This window comes from Corvus moneduloides, chromosome 8 (genome assembly GCF_009650955.1).
Source record: "Corvus moneduloides isolate bCorMon1 chromosome 8, bCorMon1.pri, whole genome shotgun sequence".
NCBI lineage: Eukaryota > Metazoa > Chordata > Aves > Passeriformes > Corvidae > Corvus > Corvus moneduloides.
Window position 1 is genome coordinate 2344763 of NC_045483.1, and position 22298 is coordinate 2367060.

The window sequence follows — 22298 nt, forward strand, 5'->3', positions numbered from 1 at the left end:
GGACACCCAGGAGATCCAACTGAATGGAAATGGCGATGGCTGATCACCAATGACTGATTTTACAAAGCCCACTAATCACAGATTATCCTGAGTTGGGAGCAACCCACCAGGATCACCCATTCCAGCCCCTGGCCCTGCCCAGACCCCCCAACAACCCCACCCTGGGCATCCCTGGCAGCGCTGTCCAAACGCTCCTGGAGCTCTGGCAGCCTCGGGCCGTGCCCATTCCCTGGGGAGCCTGGGCAGTGCCCAGCACCCTCTGGGGGAAGAGCCTTTTCCTGATACCCAAACCTAAACCTCCCTGGCCCAGCTCCAGCCATTCCCTGGCTCCTGTCCCTGATTATGACAACGCAGAGTTTGGTTCCTGCCCCTGCTCTCCTCTCAGGAGGATGCTGATGACCCAATGAGGTCTCCCCTCAGTCTCTCTTCTCCAGCTGAACATTCCAAGTGCCCTCAGCTGCTCCTCACACGGCTTCTCCTCAAGGCCCTTCCCCATTCTCATGGCCTCCTTGGGACACCCTCTTAATAGTTTAATGTCTTACTTATATTGTGGCCAGTGCCAGCCTGATGTCACCCCAGTCACTATCACCCTTTGTGCCTGACCCCTGGGCCAGTTGTTCCCCCACCCCATGATGTGTTTCTCCTGCTGCAGGATGGACATTTTGTCCAGAAGGATCCTGTGGGAGGCAGTATCAAAAGCTTTGATGAAGTCCAAGAAGATTCCATGTCCTGGCTTTCTTGGATCAGCCAGCTGGGTCACCCTGCTGTAGAAGGAGATCAGGTTCCACAAGCAGGACCTTCCCCTCATGCAGCCGTGCTGGCTCTCACCAATGACTGCGTTGTCCTCCAGGTGTTTTCCAGCACCTCCCAGAATAATCTTTTCCATGATTTTACTGGGCCTGTAGTTTCCAGGGCCCTCCTTCTTGCCCTTTTTGAAAACCACGACGACGTTCTCCACCTCCAGTCAGCTGGGACCTCTCTGGATTCCCAAGACTGCTCGAAAATCATCAAGAGGGGTTTTGTGATGACATCAGCAGCTCTTTAAGGATTCTTGGATAAATCCCACCAGGGCCCATAGACTTGCAGGGATTCAGCTGGGGCTGCAGATCCTGCAGTTTCAGGCTGACTGAGAGTTGACCATTGTCACAGTCATGGTCCTGCAGCTCAGGGCACTGGGACCCTCTTGGTCTGTGACCCATGTTGAAGACAGAGCCAAAGGATGTGTCAAACCCCTCTGCCTTGTCCCTGTCCCCTGTTTGTGAGGTGCCCATCCCACCCTGGAATGGGCTGATGTTATTTTTACCCTGCCTTTTGCCATTTATATATTTGAAAAAACTCTCTTTTTTTGTCCCTCCCCCACAGTTCTGGCATCTCCAACCCCAGCTGAGCCCTGACCACATGAATTTTCTCCCTACAGTGGGGAACAGCATCTCTGTGTTGTTCCCATGTCCCCTGACCTTGCTTCCACTGGCACACACCTTCCTTTTCCACTGGATATCCAAGAGGAGATCCTTGTCCAGCCAAGCCAGCTCTGCCTCGCCTGCTTGACTGCCAACATTTGGGAATTGCTGCTCCAGTGGCCTTAGGAGGTGATGTTTAAAAAGGGACCAGCACTGATGGACCCCAGCACCTGCAAAAACATTTTCCCAGGGGACCTTACAAATTCCCTGAGCAGCCTCATGGTCAGAGCGGAGGTTTTGCTGGCACTTTCCCTCCTCTCACCAGAGATTTTAAACTCGATGGCTCTGTGGTCACTGTGGCCAAGACAGCCCCAAATCCGCACTTTGCTCATTGCAATCAGGTTATTTGTAACACTGACCAATTTCACAAATCAGTGGTGTCTGATTTTTAACCCTGGGCTATAAAATCCCTGTTATTCAGGGAAATCCTACAGCAGCTTCACCTCACTGGGAAACCTCCTCCGGCCCTGAATTCCATGTGAATATTGTCATTGATTCCTATATACACTGAGATTAGATACAAAAACTCTGCTCATTTGAAACTCCAGAAGTACCCAAAATCTTTAGGTACAAAATTTCCAGCTCTCATTTTAATCTCCACGTTTAGCTCTGTGCCTGGCGTTTCCTGAAGCAGGGAGAAGGTTTAGGAAGAGGGTTCTGTCAGTTGATGGAGTTCCCAGTCTCAAGTAGAAATCCAGATTCAAGTTATGGGAGGGAATAACCCCAAAACGAGGGGGATGTAGTGTTGGGTCTGACACGTGGCTAGAGATGGATTTCTTACGGAGTTAGAGTCATTGCACTAAATGTTAGATACTGCACGCCTGAATGAGGTAAACATTATAGACCATAAAATACTTAGGGAAATGAATTGTTACAGCTTTATCTTTGGAACAAAACCCCTTCTTCACTGGACAATCCCAGAGTCAACAGACGTTTGCTTCCGCGTCGTCTTGGGAGGCGGCGGCGGCGGAGTCTTGCTGGGGAGTGGAGGAGGCAGGTGCTGGAAGAAACCAATTTGAATTGATCACGTTAGGAATGAATGGAATTCTGGAACATTTTCTGGTCATCTATAAGTGCAAGAGGCAGCAGGCAAGTCTGGAGCCCTCTGGCTCACAAAAACCTCTCCCTGCAGAATTTGCTGTGAACACCACAGGCTCTCAGCCATTACTTTTAAATATAACTTTTACTTTTGATCATGAAAAAAAAATCTCTCAAAGGTTCAGGATTAATTAGCTCAATATTTCAGGAAAAATCTTTTGAAAGCACTGGAGAAGTTTATAATTCCCCACTTTATATCATGATAGGATATTGATTTCTTGGTCTGTATCGATTGCTCTCAGCCTCTAGGCACTCAGAGCTTAAAAACCAAGCTGAGGCAATGGCTTCATTGCTTTTCCATTATGTTTTGGATCTTGCACAGTTAGAACAGAAACATAAAAAAAAAAACCAAACCAAAAAAGAAACAATTCAAAACTAGTTAGGGAGATAAGTTACTTGCAATTTACTATTACACACACAGTTATAATTAAAATATTCCAAACAGAAATGCAGAATGTTCGAATATTCATATTTTAAATCACTTTACGTATCTCTCAACAGAAGAGCATCCCCAGTTAGAATCACCAGCTAATCGGACAAATTAACAAAGCCATTATGGAAATTAAGACCTTTTTTCCATAATATTCAAAGAGTAGATGATAAAATCTGTTGCAGGAAGAGCTGGAGAGCACCGCAGTTTGCAGGCAGGTTTCCCAGCACTCTGGCTGTGCAGGCAGCACAGGTTTCCCTGGCTGTGCTCCGGGGTCACAGCTCATCAGCGCTGCTTTGGCTTTGTTTTTCCCTAAGTTTCTCCCCCATTCCCCACTCAGGGCCTTTTGTTTTCCTCCAAGCCTGATGATGCTTTTCCAGAGCCATTTGTTTGTTCCCATCCTGCCTCACCCAGCCCAGCACCAGCTCCTGGCTCCACACAGTCACAGCCTGACAAGCACCAAATTCCTTGGGCACCTCTGCAAGAACAGCCCAAGCACCTGCAGTGCCTCAGTGCTGGACAAAATTACTGATGGTTTGTCAGGATCAGGAAGACCCTGGTATCGAAACAACTGAGAAACCCCATGGAAGCGCACAGAAACAGAACTGGTCCTTTGAAAAGCTATCCAAGGACTCTGTCCCAAAAGGAAGAGCGGTTCAGGGTGATGCCAGGACATCTCAGTCTCTCCTCTGCTCAGAGCCTAATTGCTGATGCTCCTGCAATCTCATGACTGGGAGTTTTTGGAGATGAGTAAGAGTAGAAGGAAAACAACCTTTAAGGTAACTAAACACCCTCTCCCAAGCAGGTTTGAAGCCAGCATGGATTTACAAACCCAGAGCTTTCACCAGACACTTTTACTGATCACAGACTAAGGAGAAAGGTAAGAATGCAAACTGTCTGAGCCAGGGGGGCTGGATTTTTGCTGGAATTTCTTTCCTGTATCCTGCCTGGAGACAACCACTTTCCAATCTGTTTTACACCTTTCCTCATTCCTCCTGACTCCCTCCTGTGGCAGAGGAAGAGGGATCCCAAACTACCACCGGGTGAGCCACGCCCTGAGCTTGTTTCTGCATTCTGCTCCACCCAACTCTGTTTCCCAGCCTCTCCAGCAGCACCACTGCTCTTTCTGCCTACTTCCACCTTCCTCCTTGGCTGCTAAATGTTCTCTGGCACTATGGAAATCCATTGGGTTTAATCTGCTGCTGAAGCAGAAGCTCTGAACCAAAAGCCAGGCACCGGAGCCAGGGTGCCAGGTCTGGGATGCTGCATTTCCCTGCCTGCCTGGAAAAGAGGCTTCCACACCTGGCACTGGGGACAGGGGGCAGGGGTGGCCTTGGCAGTGCTGGGGGAACGTTGGACTCGATGACTTTAGTGGCCTTTCCCAACCTAAATGATTCCATGATTTCCCACAGCAGGCTCCAAACGGGCACTACTTATTCTCAGCTTCCAGTGGGACATGATCATCTCTGAGTCAGGAAAGTCAACAGGTTATTATGAAAGCAAATAAAATAAGAATTTAATTTTTTACTACATGCAAAACTGAACATTTTGTTTGGTTTTTAATTAAAATGCCACTGCTGATCTGCCTCTGAAGTGTTACAGCCAGAACCATTTCCTCTACCTGAGCAAATCCCCTTCTTAACTTGGCATGTTAACTCCTGAATCCCTGCTGGGGCACCTGAGTAAGTGTCAAGATTTCAAAATCTTGTGGAATCTGTTTAATTCCAGTCCTGTATCCAGGCAGGGGCTCTGGGAAAGCTTTGGGAAATGCTGGTGGTCTGAAGAACATCCAACATCTCATGGAGCTGACATTCCCTTCCCAACTCCGTAAACCACGTGCCCCTCAAAAACACACCACAAAATACAAAACTTTCCTCTCTGCTTTGCTCTCTTTAACTTCATATTCATCACCAGGAAAAAAAAACCCCAACTCTGCTGATAGCATCATTTGTGCAAATCCATTTTGAATTTAAATAACACTCTATTGGCAATAATTCTCAATTCAATTAGATCAAAGGCATTTCTCAACCAAATGAGCCCCTTCATATTGATCAGAGAACAATCAAATCAGCCCTGAAAACCTGGTTCTGAAGAGCAGAGACAATGCAAATACAATGAGAAGAAGCTAAATATATATGCTATAAATAACAAGCTCAAAACCTACCCGAGCTCAGATTCTGCAAGCAAATTAGGCAGAAAGAAATAGCAGAGATAGGTAGATAATTATTATAATTGAATTTACAATTTCCATTAGAAAGTCGGATAAATTTAGCACATGTTCATTTATATAATAAGCTCCCAATGAATATATTAAGTAGGATGTGTAATGCTGGTTGGGGCGACATTGTTGGGAATTTAGCAAGACAAAACATTCCATTATGGAGCTGCTGCAACTCCAAAGCATTGCTCCCAGGGCTGATCCGTCCTTCCTTTTATCCCAGGACAGAAGAAATTCCAGCACACTTCCTCCCTCTCTTTAACACCACACTCGCAAAAATCACTATCAGGCTTATAAAGTTCATTTTTGCAGCACTTCCCCTTAGAAACTTTGCAATAAAAATAGAGTTTGCCTTGATTTTGTATTTAATTAAGACTCTCTTTGCCAAGTTCATGTTTGTATCTTGGTGGTTAATCGTGAACCTGACTCTTCCCTTTCCTTCCTGACAAACTGACAGAGGCTGCTGCTTCACATCCCAACCTATTTTGGGCAGAATCCTTGACTCACGGGTACCTCAGGGGAAGCAGAAACCTTATGTAAAAGGCACATCTGCAACACAGAAACAATCTGTTCCTTCTGCTTCAGACATGAAATTGCTCCCATTTGTTTGCTGGTTGTTTTTTTTCTCTTTCCCTGATACAGAAAAGAATCAAGTCTAAAAACATTTGTCTGCGTTCTTTTACAGAGAGATATCAGCTGCACTACACCAGGCGTGTTCAGGATGGAGTAAAAATCAATTACAGAAGATTAGAAAATGCTTTTTCTTTTTTTGCTACTCCGAAGCAGCAAAATGAGAGATGAGTTGTTTTCCGTTCAGAGAATACTGTTAAAAGAAACAACTACCAAAAAATCAAACAGAATTTGATTCATCAAAACGGTCCTTGTGACACTGCACGAGGTTTCTTCCTGTGCAAGGAACTCTTTGTCTTTGAAATTCAGTGGTCATCGATACCACGAGCTCTGGAGATCCAGTGAGAAGCACTTTGGTTGGGATGATTAAGGGATCTAAATTAGGCCAGGAGCAGGAGAAATGCTCCTGGGATGTAAATAGACCATCAGCTACCCAGGACTGTGAAAATGCTTTCAGACACTGAGTTGTTCCTTCAGCATAGAGCTGAGATGCCTGACAACAACCTGCTTATTTAATATCTGCAATGAAATGTAGCATTTGAGTGTGAGGCTCTGGCAGAATAACACTGCAGGGAGAACAGCCCGACTCCACTAATGTGAGCTAAATTAGAGACAGTTTAAGCTAATTGGCTGTTTGACCCAGGGAGCAAAGTTCTGTGGAAAATCCAGCAGGTACCTGATGTAAAATGACTGTTCAGCCCCTGGTTCATACATCATCCATTAGAGTCTCATTGGACTCTGTGGCACAGCTGTTACCTGCCCTTGCTGGAGTGCACTGGGATCAGGGAGAGGAATTTGAAGGGTTCTTCTGCAGAGGTGCACTCGGTGTATTCCCAGCCCTCAGCCCCTCCTGGGGCAATGGGAGAAATGCCTCAAAATGGGCAACATGGAATTGCTCCAGGTCAGTATCCCAGATCAGAACAAAGGGGCACCTCTGCTCTGGGACAGGCTGGGAGAGCTAAAATTGTTCAGCCTGGAGAAGAGAAGGCTCCAGGGAGAGCTCAGAGCCCCTTGCAGGGCCTAAAGGGGCTCCAGGAGAGCTGGAGAGGGACTGGGGACAAGGCATGGAGGGACAGGACACAGGGAATGGCTTTAAACTGAAAAAGGGGAGATTTAGATGGGATATTGGGAAGGAATTGTTCCCTGGCAGGGTGGGCAGGCCCTGGCACAGGGTGCCCAGAGCAGCTGGGGCTGCCCCTGGATCCCTGGCAGTGCCCAAGGCCAGGCTGGACACTGGGGCTGGGAGCAGCCTGGCACAGTGGGAGGTGTCCCTGCCCATGGCAGGGGTGGCACTGGACGGGATTTAAGATGCTTTCCAACCCAAACCACTCCATGATTCTCTGACTTTCCCCATGACTTCTGGCAGGCCCCTGGCTGGGGGGATGCTCCTGTGGGGGATAATGGCAGTGGGTGAGGGCAGAGCTGGACCTGACAGGGGCCTGCACCCCTCATATAGGGAGGACCTGGCTCCTGGAGTGTGACAGCTGTGCTGGAGCACAGCTAAGGCCACTTTCCCTCTGTGAAACCCATTTCTCCACGTGGACATTGGCAGTATTTCTGCCCACACTGGGTAACTCGATTTCCCCAGCGCCGCTTCCCCGCTCCAGTCCTGGCACAAACAGAGCTCAGGAGTCATGAGCAAAACATTCAGAATTAGCTTTAGACTCCAGACTGACCCTGTATTTCTCACTGAAGGCCCAGGTCCTGCAAGAGAGATAAACCAACACAGCATGGCCCAAACCACGGCCTGATCCCATGCGGAGAGCGGGACACGGCCACTCCCTAAACTAAATCAAGGGACACATCACTGTCTGGGCAGACAGCAGGAGAACACAGATTTCACTCAAAATCCTGTAAAAAGCAGTGGCAGTCCATTGATTTGGAGACTTACTAAAAAGTAAATGTGAATTTTTCAGAAACTCTTTGCTCAGCAACAGCTTCACCCACCAAAGAGCGAGGGACTGGCACTGGAAGAAGGGCTTGCAGTGTTTCCCATCTCCAGCAGGCAAAAATAATGATCACATGGCAAATAAGCCCCATATTTTAATTTTTTTTTTTTCTCCTGGAGCTCTGGCAGCCTCGGGGCCGTGCCCATTCCCTGGGGAGCCTGGGCAGTGCCCAGCACCCTCTGGGGGAAGAACCTTTCCTGATATCCAGCCTAAACCTCCCTGACACAGCTCCAGCTGTTCCCTGGGTCCTGTCTCTGTCACAGGGAGCAGAGATCAGAGAGGAGCTGTAGGCTGCTATTGCAACCCCTGAAGTTGTGCTCCCTAATTCCCTGCTCCTCCATAGTTCCAGCTGCATTTCCAGCCTCTCTGTCCCTGTCCACGTGAGAACAATGCATTTGCTGAAGCCTTTCAGGTCATTTTTTGCTCACTGCAGCTGATACAAGAGAGAATTTCCAGCACTGCAGCACTTGCATTGCAACACATGAAAAATCCCCCTGGGGTCTGCCTTCCCATTATATCCCAACAAGCAGCCAGAATAATCCCCATACAACAGAGAGTCAACCCAAGACTGCTCTGCTCCTCGCAGGCTTCAGCCATCGCCGTTCCACCTGTGCTGGATTGATGGAGATGTTCCCATCCCAGCCATTATCCCATGCTTAGCAAGTGTTATAGCCAATATTATCAACCCAAGTGCTCCTTTGTCTATTTTCTTTGAGCTCCCTCCCTGCTCTGCATACTAAGCAGGAGGTTGATTTGTATGCAAGGGTGAGGATGAACCCATAAAGAATGATAAGTGCCTAAAGGAATCCCTTGATGTAATAATAATCCTTGCAGGAGTCGTAGATGTCTTTTTTTTTTTTTTATGTTCCCATATATTATTAAGGACATTTTTAGCAGAACAAATCACAGGGAGCAAGACAGTATCTACAGGGGTCTCAGAGTTAACAAGGAGTAAGGGACAATCGTGAAATGATAATGAGGTGATCACCTGGATTAAAGACTTCAGGTAGACCAAGGTAACATGGACTCCAAATACCTGAGATTGCTGTCTCATAAATGACATTATTGCCTGCAGTTTGACTTGGAGCATCAGATCCCTTTCTGGCTGCCTGCTTTTGAGTTCACTACAGCACTTTTCCTGGCTTTCATAACCCACTGCAACACAACCAGAGTGAAAAACACAATCATTCCTCACAAGAGGAGATATTTCCAGCTTAAAAGCCACTCAGATAATCTTATCTCTAATAGGTTTTACTGATTTTTCTCCACTGATACAAAGGCAGTGTAATTTAAAAGATGATCAGTTTACCAGGCAGAGAATTATCCAGTTATGAATTATGGAGCTATTTGACCCATGAAACATAAGTCATTAAAACTATGGAGTGGGATTTAATCACGGCAGCAATGAGAATTTACCCATCTGATCTTTCATGTCCAGCACTACTCATTTTCTTGATGTTCTTTAAAAGCTTCCTTCCTACCTATGAAATAAAGGCACAGAGTGATTGTTGTAAGATTAGAAACCTTCTCCAAAATCAATTCTAAACCTAATACAGAATCACAGGATCTGCTGAAGGGGAAGGGACCCACGAAGATCAGCGACTCCCACTCCTGGCCCTGCACAGGACACGTGGCTCTGGGACAGATCTGCTTTAGATCCTTCTGCCAGGTTTTGAAACTACACTCCATCATCTTGGAAAGCTTATAAAAATACAGACACTGAAGAAAATTTTGGACACTTAGAAAAGAAGATGTAGCCTGTATCTGACTTCATTTCTTAGGTATTAAATCCTGATGCCCTTCTACAGCGCATGTTAAAAAAAGGGGTCTGCTCCTACAGTGACAAAATGTAATAAAAAAAATGACAGGAGCCTGAGCAATCAGGATTGTAAAGAGCAAAAACATTAAGAGCTGAATAAAACTTTGCAAAAAACCACGGGAGCATATTGGTACTATTTTTATGAACTCCCATTTAATGATGTGGAAATGCTGCTCATGGCAGGACAGGAGCTGCACAAGGTCACAGAGCAAATCACGCTGGGACCTGAGCTATCTCCAGGTCTGGGCTCCAAAAACCACACCCCCATGGCATTTGGCAGTCATACAGTAACTAAAAACATCTATCCCCACAGTGGAAACCCCTTCAAAAAGCCTCACAAGGCAGGAAAAAAAAAAACCCTGGCTACCAGGATTTTATTTCTGATCACTGTTTAATACTTTTTAGCTAAAAACTGAACTCACCTTAGCAATCCTGAGCTACTACCACAGCCTAAACCTTACAGTATATCACACAAAATGAATTAACTTCGCTGGAGCTTATGCAGGAAGGAGTTGAAGAAACGTGAATCTTAATGTGAATTTCTCAGCTTTCTTCCTGAAGATGGATTCCTTAGACAAACCTCCTGGCAGCCCTGCTGTACATTCTGTAATTTTCCACTTAGAGGTCTGTATTCAGGACAAATGAGAGCTGGCCCCTGGGACAGAAGCTGGGGAAATGGGCTGTAAGGTTACAAGTGCAGCAGAGTTTGATGGAAATGAGAAGAAAAGTGAAAATATTGACTAAAATGAGCCAGCCATGGGGAATAACTATGGAAGAGAGCATGGGAATAGAGAATTTTTCAGTATATGCAAATAAAGAGTAAAACATGATGATTTGAAGATCTCCATTCAAACTCCTGAAGCTACTTCCATACCTGTTTTTTTTACCATTCAGCCTGAAATGGTAAAAAATTAAAAACTCAATTCCTGCAACAAAGGCACAATTTCAACCATGGAAAAAGCTGGACTTGTGCACTGGGACAGTCTGTGTTAAACACAACTATTCCCAGAGTCAAACCAAACTCCTGCCTGACTCCTCCTCTGCTGAGATCAGAAATGCTTTCTGTGGCCATGAAATTTGCTAGAAAGCAAATTACTCAACAGAATTTCACTGGAATGCTGAATTTTAGAGGGATCCTGGAAACAAAAAGGGATCAGTTCCACTGGAAGTTTTCCACAAAACACCTCAAAGTTCGACATTTCAAAGCCAAAGAAAACTCGTGACCTTGTGGGGCATCACTGCCCTGCTCTTATTTGGTTGGTAATAAATTCAATTAATTTCCCACAGCCAAGCTTGTTTTGAGGGTAAGGGGGGAGTGATCTCTCCCTGTCCTTATCTCGACCCATGAGACTTTCATTACATTCTTTCTCCCTGCCCAGCTGAGGAGGGGAGTGATGGAGCATCTTTGGTGGGCACCAGCCAGGATGAACCCCCCACACCCCTTTAAATGTATTTGCTTTGCCCATAAAGAAAATAAAAGGCATTTCTCAGAAGTGCTGCTTTAAAGAAAAGGCCATGCTATTTTTAAAAGCTTCCAGCTACAGGAAACAAAGCTGAAAAAGTGACTTTTCCTCAGCAAGCTGCTGGTGGTAATGAAGAGGTTCTGAGCTCCTTGCCTCAAAGGGGACACGTGTGTTTGCCTCAGGGAAACGAGTGGTGATTGAATTCGGGCAGAGCGGAGCACCAGGAAGGGAGGATGGCATGTTCATGTTTTATCTCCTTTCCTGACACAGGACTGAAGGGCTTTAAACCCAATCTCTGCTCAGAGAACATCCTGTTGGTAAGAGCTCACTGCCCAACAAACCTCACAACACTTGGCTTTGGCTTTACCAGAAAGAATCCAGCTTTCCTTCAGGCTGCTGTTCCCTCCCACTCCTGACGCTGCGGAGCCCTCTGGATGAGCTGATGGATGCAGGAGCAGGATTCCACCTCAGCTGGGATGGCTGAGGGTACAAAGCAAACAGCACAAGGATCATTCTCTGGGGACTCACCCGCTGGTGGGCAGGGGGGGACGTGGTGGGGCTGATCAAGTCCTGGCTTTCCATGAGGTTCCCATAATCAGCTGTGCTTCCTTTGAGGGGCAGAGGAGGGGGGACGTCGGGGATGTCGGAGCCAGACATCCCATTCAGCTCCAGATCTGCAAAAACAACGCTGGGTTAACTCTGTCAGCAGCTGAATCCTGCAATTCCAGAATGGTTTGAGTTGGAAGGGGCCTCATGGATCATCCAGTCCACAGGCAGGGACACCTTCCACTATCCTTCCAACCTGGCCTTGGACTCACACTGGGCTCATTTTAAAATGCTCTTGAACAACCCCCCATTTTTAATAAAAAATAATTTTTGCTTCATATTTCCCACCAAAATATTAATAGCTTAGAAAATACTCTTTTCCCAGCTTCAAGCTCACCTTGTACATTAAAACACAATAAAAGTTTTCCTAAGTGCAGGAAGAAAATATAATCTAGCTAAGTTTTATTGACTTTCTCCCAGTAAAAGAAAAGCCCCCTGTTAATAAAATGCACAAATGAAAGCCTGGAATTAAGTACATCTCTCTCCAAAACTTTCAGGCTCCAGGTAACTGTAACAAATGAGCAGCCATTAGTTGTTGGGTAAATAAAATCATGCACGAGAAAGTACCAAACATTTATTACTCCTGTTTGCTGGCTAGAAAATTCCCTTTTCTTAGCAGATAAATCCTCCCAGGTATGTGCTGGAGAGGCAAATAGCCTGAGGGACAATAAAGTTTATTGAGGCCTGAGTGATACATAGGTTTTGGGGAGAAATCCCCCTACAGTGTATTTCAGGGTAATTCAGTCATTTTAATGCACTCATTTCAATTCAGCCTTTTTAATAAAACCCACTGTGATCTCTACGAGATAAGAAACCAAATTTTTTTTTTTTAAAAGAGGGAATTTTATTTAGGAAAAGAAAAAAAAAAAAGGTGACTTCTATTTTATTTAACTGGGGTGATTTGTGAAACAAGCAGAGGACTTGTTTATGCAGATGTTTTTATTGCAAGTTCATATCAATATTTTATTAAAAGTATGATTTTATTGTTCTCTAAAATGGCCTCTCACAACACGATTTAACTCTAAGGTGGCTCCATTGATTTGTCACTGAAAAGTGTAATTTTACTCCTCATCCTTCCACCTGAACTCTGGACTACACTGAAAAAAGGTTATTTTCCATCCTGGGACTTCACATTTTCAGTGGCTTCTTCTCCATTAGGCTGAAAAATGTTGTTTGTCCACCAGGACCTGAATTTCTCATTGCTTTTTCCATTGCTCCTGTTTTTTATCCTTCCTTTTCTACAGAGAGGATTTCTCCATTCCCCAGAGATTCCTGAGAGTTTCCTTTATGGATCTCCATGAGAATCTCCTTCTGCTGAGCTCAGGGAATTAAACTGCAGCTGGAAACCATGCTGTGCATTTGTAACTGAATATTGATGCTGGGAATGAGCCTCCCTATCCATTCTGGATGAATTCCCCATCCATTCTGCACACCTGAAGAGCTCAGCAATTTGAGACCTTTAATGTCACAGAACAACTCCTTGGCACAGGTCCTGCACATCTCACCCACAACTACACAGCTACACATTTGTATCTTAGCTAAATGTATTTATATCTGGATTTGTTTGGTTGTTTTTTCCAAGCAGTTTAGGATAACACAGGGAAATATCTGGGAAATGGAATCTTCTTCAGTGTGTTTAGTTAGAGCTTTAGCAAAACCTCGAATCCTGCTTTGGAAAGAGAAACCTTTCCATATTTACTAGAAACAAGTCATGTTTTTAGGCCTCTGACATTCCTTGGGAAACTGAAAGTGAGTATAATAACACACAATTTCCCAAAAATGAAGTGAATTTAACCACCTTGAACACTTCAGCTTTGCATTCTATATGACACTTTTTCAACTAACAAGATATAACTTCTTCCATGATAAAACTTCTAACTTCATCTAAGTCAAGGTGCTCCCAAGGGGATGGTGAGACCGTTTTTTTTAGGAATAACCCTAATCCTTTGTTTAACAAGTCTTTGGAAGATCCATGGAAAGGCAGGTTTTCAGGAAACATTTGAGGAATGTTTTCCCCAGAGCTGGAAAGGAAACACGGTGTGGAGGCAACTCTGCTTGAAGAACCTGGATGGAACCCAACTGTCCATGCAACCGTGTCCTGCTCTGCTTCTCCCCCTTTCCCTACATTCCCCAGCTCCTGTTCCAGCTGGAATTTCCTGCAGCCCCTGCTGTGGCACCTTCCCAGCCTCGTCCTGATGAAGGCAGCAATAAATCCCTGCAAATGTGGGCCGAGCATTTCCACCCACAGGAAGAGCTCATCAAATACATGGGCAACGTGTTTGTATTGATCTGGCAACTGTTCAGTGCAACAACAAGATTCTGTCGTGAAAAACAGTGATTTGTCCAAGTCTCTGATCTCTCCCAGAGTTCAACGAAATCCAGGGAACACCCACCCTGCAGCAGAAACAGGTATTGAACAAAAGCTCCAAGAATTTTCAGTGCTGTCCCAAGAAAATCCATTTGCTGTAGATCTGTTAATTTCCTCCTGCCCAGTTCAGCTGAGCTACACCCCCCTGACATGGTCCCTATACAAACAATTCCCCAAATTTCTGGTGTGCTCTCATCATTCAATGATATTCATATTCAAGGTGGTTCATCACATGAGTGTGCTCAGAATATTTACTCCTTGCTGGACATGTTCCACTGGGGAGATCTCGGAGCTGGCACGAGATCAGTGAAGGGACTCTTTTTTCATCTTACCCTAATGATCACATTTTACACTCCCTTCTCCTGAAGTGCCAGCTAACAAGCAGCCAGGATTGCTTAGCAACCCATTAACTGCTTGTAGCCAGCTTGTGCTCTGAAGGAACTTCTTTATCCTTGGAATTCCTAAAAAATTTCAGCACTGTAATTCCTCAAATGATTCTGGGCCAGTACAATAAGCTGGTCCTATTTCACATAACACCCACCGATCTTCAGCACATGAATTCTCAGAAATACCCGGTGACTTCAGATACTTTTTTTTAAAAGAGAAATCAAATGGAGTGTTAATTAAGTGTACATATGAACAAAAAAATCCAATTTATAACATCTTTTGCAGGAGGACATATCCTCTACTTCTCTGTGTTCCCAGTTTTTAGCACACTGGTAGATTTGGCTATGAGGTTGTAAAGCAAGGTGAGACTTACGAGTTCATTGTAATCAAACTATTTGCTTTGGGTGTCTGACTATTTAAGAGAAAAAAGTTTTAAAGTACCAAAACCAGTAAATAAAGCAGCGACCTTGATGGAACAAGATGTTTTTCTTAAGACCAATCATCTCTTCTCCTCCCTACTAACACTGACCTCTTGACCACTGCACCAGGATTTGGGTACATGGATCAAAAAGACCTTTCTCTGCTCTTCTGTCACACACTGGCAGCTGCAAACTCTGAATAACAGGTTTTGGAGAAGAGCACTGGGAAAGAAATAGGTGTTGGATTACACCCAGTTTTGCAATAGGGTTTGCTGCAGACTGCAGCAAACAGATGAGATTTTACAGGAAAACTGAGTGACAGGTGTCAATGTCAAACAAAAACTACTCCAAAAATCCTGACCTTTATTTTCCCTTCTGGCTTATACTCACAACATATCAAAGACAAGCTTTTTTTAATGTACAATTACAAAAAAATATTGCTTTTTGAGCCTTTATGCTCCGAAACACTCAATATAGGATCAAGTACAACATGAATTTTTGACTGTTACTCTTCACCTAATTAATTGTTAATGATTACTTATGAAAAGAATGATGACAATGAAAATAAACTGTTTCAGTGCAACAACTTTGCTTGCTTTTGTAAAACCCTGAATTAATTTCTGTTGGCACAGGTAAGAGTTTAAGCAGCACCTGGTGCAAGAAATACCCTGGTGATGGCAAAACTCAAACCAGGGTGTAAAGAAATGCTCAGGAAACACAACCCCACACCAAAAGGGAATTTATTTCACAGCAAAGACTTACTGGGCTGGATGCTGAAGGCGAGTTTGGTCCGTGGGGTGATGGGAGGTGGGGTCAGCTGGGAGCTGGGCGGTGCCGGCGACGCGGAGAAGCGCCTCTCGCTGGACATCACGTTCAGCACCTGGCTCTTGGGTCTCTGGGGCCTCAGGGGGCTGATCTGGGGGGACAGGGAGACAGGGAAGGAATGAGAGAAATGAGTGTCAGAGCTGGAATTGCAACGTTTTGCTCCTGAGCAGGACGAGGGCAGTGCTAACAGCCAATATTGCTGATTCCCAGCTCCACGTTCTCCCCTTCTCCCAAGGAACCACAACTCCTCACAGCCTGGCCTGGTTTTCTGAGCTAATTCCCCAAACATTTGTTTAATAAGAGCTGAAGAAATTTAGAGCCTTATCCCAGATTACACAGTGCTCAGAATCTTTATTTTTTCTCACACAGCTCTACTTTCCTGTTAGAATTGATCTCTTTAACCATTTGCAGGTGCAACTCTCCTCTGATGAAGACATCATCTGTCCAGAAACACTTTCTTGGTGGTTCCTGGCTGTGCTTGTATTTAATTCACTGAAATATCCCTTTTTCTCTGCTCTGGCTGCTTCATAATCCATTCAAATTTTCCATCAGGAACCCTCAAAAGATACTTTTAATCTGATGGGCAATTCAATACTTTAGTTAAGGTAATTCTTTTTACTGAGTTTAATTCTGAGCTCTACTGATGTTCCCCACTCACCACCCACAGGGTAACAGGAATTACAGTGAAAAAAAAGGAATTTTCATTTCCAACAGATCCAAGAAAATGGAGCAGCAGCCTGAAGTTAAGAGGGGAATTACTCCAAGGTGCTGCACTGGGACAAAACAGAAAGAGCCAGCAGCAATCCAGGCTTTTTCAAAGGATTTTGTCATTTCCCAATGTTTGGTTTTTTATGAAGTACATCGGGAAGGAGAAATCGGAAATGATGTAGAAGTGCTTCCTTTTGTTTTCAGAAAACAAACCCTAAAAGGCTTTGCATCAAAGGCTGCACCTGTGAGACCCTTCCACAACAAATAAACGACCACAAAGTACAGACCTCTTTTTGTAAAGTTCATCAAGGCCTCAGGGTGACCTCTCAGAAATTTGTCTGATGCTAAAATTCAAATCCTAGAGACTCCAAAGGTTTCTGCTTTCCAGATCCTTTAAGGTGTATTTTTAGTAGAATGGATAAGCAAAGCAATCACTTTTTCAGGGGCAATTATAAAAAAGCAACTAAGGAAAACACGTTAATTGGAGAGGGAAACATGCCAGAATCAAGAGAAAAACCAACTGGAGGAAGGTTCCCAAGTTAACCCACTCTGTAATTACTTAAATAAATGTGAACTTCTCCTGTGATTGACAATCTTGGGCTCCTCTGAAAGCTCCACATAAATCACGGATCTGCTGAGGACTAGGAGCTCTTGGGAGGCCACCAATCCATAACGAAGCCATTGCTAATTTCTCCTGGTCTAAGGAAGGGCAGATCAATCGTGAGTGATGTCAGACACCACCAAATCAATAAAACACAGCCTGTTCCTCTGATTTCCAACACGAGCCTTCGAGTGCTCTGTTAACTACCTGGCCTCAGAGTGGGGTTTGCTCTCAGCTCCTGGGATCAAAGCACCAACAAGGACAATTTATGTTGAAGTTGATGTGATACTTAAAAGAAGATTATAAATCTCTAGAAAACTATGAAGATATTCCTGATCATCTTCACATAGTGAAGTGCTGAATTTATCTTTGTTGTTTTATGTAATTAAGGCTCAGAGTTTGATCAGTCAATAAATTCATGGTGAGCACTGAAGTTTGGGAAAGAATATTTAAACAGCCTCTGAATGCTCCTTTTCAAAGTAAATCTAAAAGATCCATGAAATAATTCCGCAGTTTTAGAACTTCCCCATGTTCTTCCATGGTGATTCATTGGATTGGAAAGAAGAAGACTGGAAACACTCATTTCTTTGGACAACACCATGGTTGGAAAGAGCAGCAGAAGCTCTGCAGAGATGGGGATGGCCACAGACATTTCTCCCACTTCATGTTCTCTGGAGATTTGTCTTCTGCTGTAAAATCCCCAAATATTTCAGAAGCCAGAACTGAGAAAATTCACCAAATAACTGAAATGTTTTAATTGAATGAGTGACAGCACAATGAGCTGTAAAATTCTCAGCAGAACAAATCCAGTAACTATAATAAAAAATTTAGTAACTAAGAGTATTAATTACTAAAATGTCACTTTAGAAACTTTGTAAAGTTTAATTTCCATTTCTAGTCAAATCTGTACTCCCAGCTTCTTTTTTTTAGAAAAAACAATCATTATTTTCCCTCTCCATTTTTAAACCAGCAAACTTCCTTCTTCCAAGTTCTTAATGCAGGAGAAAGCAAAATGTCTTTTTCTTCATACAACATAAGTGGTAAAAGTGCTTTGGGAGTAATTTCAGCTTCAAAAGGGGACTTGCACACAAACACTGGACAATGGAAAAGCTGAATTCCTACCGAATTTCCCTTCCTATCATTAACAGGGGATGCCTCCAGCACGAAAAAATTTGAAGACCAATTTTATCTTTAAACTTATCCTTGATATTATCTGTTCAAAATTCCAGATGACAGCAGTGGGAATTGGGCAACCACTCGTGTAAACTGATCTCAGAAGTGTTTCTTCTGCTTCACCTAAAAATGAACCCCACTCACACCAAACGTTCCAAATCGACTCGGTCGTTCCGGAGCTCGTCAAGGCTTTTGCAGAGGCTGAAAAGGGAGAGCTTTTCTCTCAACAGCAAACTCCTTTTCATATTATTGATCTGTGGACTTGAAGAAGCTCAAAGTAACTGTAAGTAACCAGTTCTGACATTTAATTTCCCTCCCTCTCCATAACCAGGGGAATATTATTCACACCAGTCAGCCACTGAAAGCTCCCGACTGCGAAGATTGGAAAAACTTGACTCAAACCATGTTGGGCTTTGCTGATTTTTGCTCCTCAGATGACAAATGGGAATATGCCCTGAGGGCTTATCTTGCCCTCCTTTCCAGCTAGAATTTGCATTTTTCCAGTCATAAACAAGCTTTTCCAATGTCCAAGACCTCTGGGAGCTGACAGCGACCTCGCAGTGACATCAGCTGGGTCCCCAGCATCCTAGGATGCCTCCCAACTGCTCCAACTGACTCAGCTGCCCTGAAATACAATTTGCCTCTTCTCTGACATCCCACAAAGCTCTGCTGGTCCATTTGGGATGTGGGAGATGCCAGTGGAAGTCCTGCCATGGTGATTCCAGCCCTCCATCTGTCAAAATACAGCTGCTGCAAGGTGCAAAGCCAAATGCATTGCAGGAAAACCATGAGACATAGAAACCTGTGCAAAATGATGCTCACCTGGCTGGCTCTGGCAGGAGGAATCTCCATTTAAACAAACCAGGGCTCATCCAAAACTTACTGAAGTCAATGGAAAAACTCATTGGTTTCAAAGGTGAAAAGCCTGAGACCCCACATGGGATTTTATTGGAGTTTTTGACTGGGCATATCAAACACAAGAACTCTGATTTTTCAGGATGTCCCAAGAAATGTGTGAGAGATTAACTCATCTCTGGGTGGAAAGGGAGGGGAAAATCCAGAAAACAGAGGACGCGTGGCTGAACGTTTCAATAATATCTTCCTAGAAATACCAAACAGAAAGACTTAAAGGATCCAGTTATCAGTGCAAAGTTGGCTCTACAGGTACTTGTGCACATCTTCAAAAGAACATTACACTGATTTCTGGGAGGCAAGTTTTAAACTCCTGGCCTCCAAACAGGTGTTCAGGCAGAGATTTGGAGGTCACAGTCAGTTCACGCCCTCGCGCTCCAGCTTTAGACATCCCTGCTTTCAATTTCCCAGCTCCAACTTCTCGGGTTACCTCAAGCCTCGAGGACAGTTCCAGTGAATTAAATCTAAGCCGAGAAGAGAGGGTTTAAGGGAGATATGCCCTGGTTTAATTTCCTTACACACAGGAACTGCTCAGGATTTTCTGCTCCAAACAGCCCTTCAAGGACAGCAACCGCCAGCAGAATGACCTTGGAACATCCCCCCAGACACTGCCAGCTGAAACAGGAGCAAAGCCATCCCCATCTACTGGGAACCAGCTATTCCAAAGGCTGCTGGGATGGCAGCATTTACTTCAGCTGTGCTTTACCATCTGTTCCTTTATCCAATAGTTACAGAGAGCTTTGGGTGAAGATTCTCAGATGATCTTTTCCCGCTGTAAATCAAATCTGTGGTTTTGATTCATCAGCATGGATATTAACGCTGTGGTGTATCCCCTCTGAGTTATTTTTGGTCTACAAAGCAACTAAATGGTAAAAATCAACATTTTGATTTCAAAAGAGAGAGAAGACGGCTCAGAATTAGATAAAGCTTTCCTTGCTAATGAAGTTACCGTTTCTGAAAGGATCACTGCTTCAGCCTGCTGCAGAGAAATATCAGTAGATTTAAATTCTTTATCAAATATCTCTTGATGCTTGCTGTTCCTCTTCTCCTTCTTCTTTTCCTTTTTATCTTTATCTAGGTCATCCTTGTCCAATTTATCTTGCGACCTAGAATGCATCTTTTTTGGCAGGAGGGGCTCCAGCACGAACCTAAAGGAAAATGTTGTTGCTCAGATCAATAAAAATTTTCAAAACAACTAATTTTTATTTACATATTTCCCAAAGTCTCGCTTGAGTTAATGAGGCTTTGCTAATCCAGGAGAACTCATTAGAGGGAGAAGGAGGGGGCAGAAGGTCACAACAATCATAACTGTCTTATAATAAAAATTACTGCACAACTGCTGGAGAAGCAGAGATGCAGATCTCCCTGCTCTGCAGTAAATTTATTGGTTTATGGCTGCACAAACTCCTGAATTTCACATAAAAAATGAGTTTCTCATTCAGCACTGCCACTCTCCATGCTGTGGCACCTGGAAACTCCAGTTCCACCCCCTGCCATGAGCAGGGACACCTTCCACTATCCCAGTTTGCTCCAAGCCCTGTCCAACCTGGCCCTGGACACTTCCAGGGATGGGGCATCACTTCCAGGGGTGGAGCATTCTTAGCCAGAAAAAGTATTTAATGAATAATTTTAAATTACAAATGAAAAAAACACTAAGATCACACCTAGACAAAACCACACGGGCAGATTTTAAGACCAAACCAAAAATTCCCAAAGAAGGACGCTTTTTAACCCTGGAAAAGCATTTACCATGCCATGGGCTGCATGCAGGTATGGGCCACAATCTCTGCTGTGAAATACCAGAGTATTTAGATTTCAGACAACTTGCAGTGACATTATCCTAATTCCCTCCATTAGCAGCAATATCCAGCAGTGATATCCCAAATCATTATTACTTTTTGTTGTTGTTTCCACTCCACGTCAGCTCATTTGATGGGAAGATGCACCTGCAACAGCAGCCCCTGAGCCATTTCCCAAAGCCCAAATCCCACAGGTTGGGAACAAACCCCCAAGGTTTATTATTATTTATTTACAGACAAGGAAAAGGGAGAGTGATGATTTGCCCAGGGCCACAAAGAACTTCACAGACAGAGCCTAGAGCACAGGACAGCTCTCCCAACACCAGGACTCTTCAGGCACCTGAGTTGGGTATTTTTGGGCTGGCAGTGCCAGCACCTCCGAGGCCGACTGCAAATTTACAAGAGGAATTTCCATCCTTCAGACAATGATTAATTGCCTCCCTTCCAGGCATTAGTATTATTAGGACTATTAATTATTTGGATGCAATGGATCTGTGCTAAAATGGGTCAGCACACTGTGCTCCAGCTGGAAGCACTTCAGGATTGCCAACAGCTGACAAACCCCACCGGACCCTGGGATTCTGCTGCTTCCAACCACTCGCTGCAAGTGCTCACATTTGTACTTCTAAGTCCCATTTTAAGCAGGGAATAAACCCAAGGCCCTTTTCTAAAGTCAGTTTTATTCATACATAGAGTTGGGAGTTGTAAAACATGTACTGTGTCAAAGCCTGCTTTGAGTCTTCGCTGCCTGAAAGCTCCAGAGCAGGAGCTGGAAATGGCAAGAAATAGAAATTGGGTGATATGGATAAGGTACTCTTTTAGCTTCATTTTTAATTGTTTCCTAGCTTCATTTATATTCTCAAAATTAACATATGAAGAGGGAGGACATGGAAAGAGAGAGGAGAACTGACCATGAACCCCATCAACTACAGTAGGAACAGGAGGGAACTTCTGCCAGGTGAGCAGTGCCAAACCACCCACATGATTTTACAGCCACTTGAATTTTTGAGGCCTTTCATGATATTATTTACATCTGATGATTTTTCTTCTCCTGCTCCATTGATCAAACAAATGAGGGGCTTTTTCAGGACAGTGAAAGTGTCAGTGACAAGAGTTGTTCATTCTGTTTTCCTGTATTGCCCCGGGCTCGGAGCAGGAGCTGAGGTGCACCATGATCTTTGTGGGATCTTTGTAAAAACACACTCTGACGAGACTCAGATCCTCAAAACCTGCTAGGTGACACCTACCACAACAAAGCTGAGAGGTGAAACTGAAGAAGATAATACCCAATGAGAAAATAAAATAAATGTAAAGATTTTTAAGGGAAAACCAGAAAGAGGCAGGGAAAGAATCAATATTTTTCTTCTGAGACGAAATGAAGTTGTCCACTAACCTGGGATGGTTGTTCTGCCCAAGTTCCAGCAAGACAACTT

General features: G+C 44.2%; 1 protein-coding gene across 2 annotated transcripts in view; it reads right to left on the reverse strand.

Annotated features, from left to right (window-relative positions):
• Positions 1–668: 668 nt before the first annotated feature.
• DOCK1 (dedicator of cytokinesis 1) overlaps positions 669–22298 on the reverse strand; it is a 264142-nt gene continuing 242512 nt past the window's right edge. Inside the window, exons 49-52 of one of the 2 annotated variants that reach the window (XM_032117142.1) lie at positions 20016–20214; positions 15610–15763; positions 11596–11741; positions 669–2460 (exon numbers count right to left, since the gene is read on the reverse strand). In XM_032117142.1, coding sequence (XP_031973033.1) covers positions 2365–2460; positions 11596–11741; positions 15610–15763; positions 20016–20214 — 595 coding nt within the window. In that variant the 3' untranslated portion in view covers positions 669–2364. The remainder of the gene's footprint in view (positions 2461–11595; positions 11742–15609; positions 15764–20015; positions 20215–22298) is intronic. The other variant, XM_032117143.1, reaches the window with a different exon arrangement.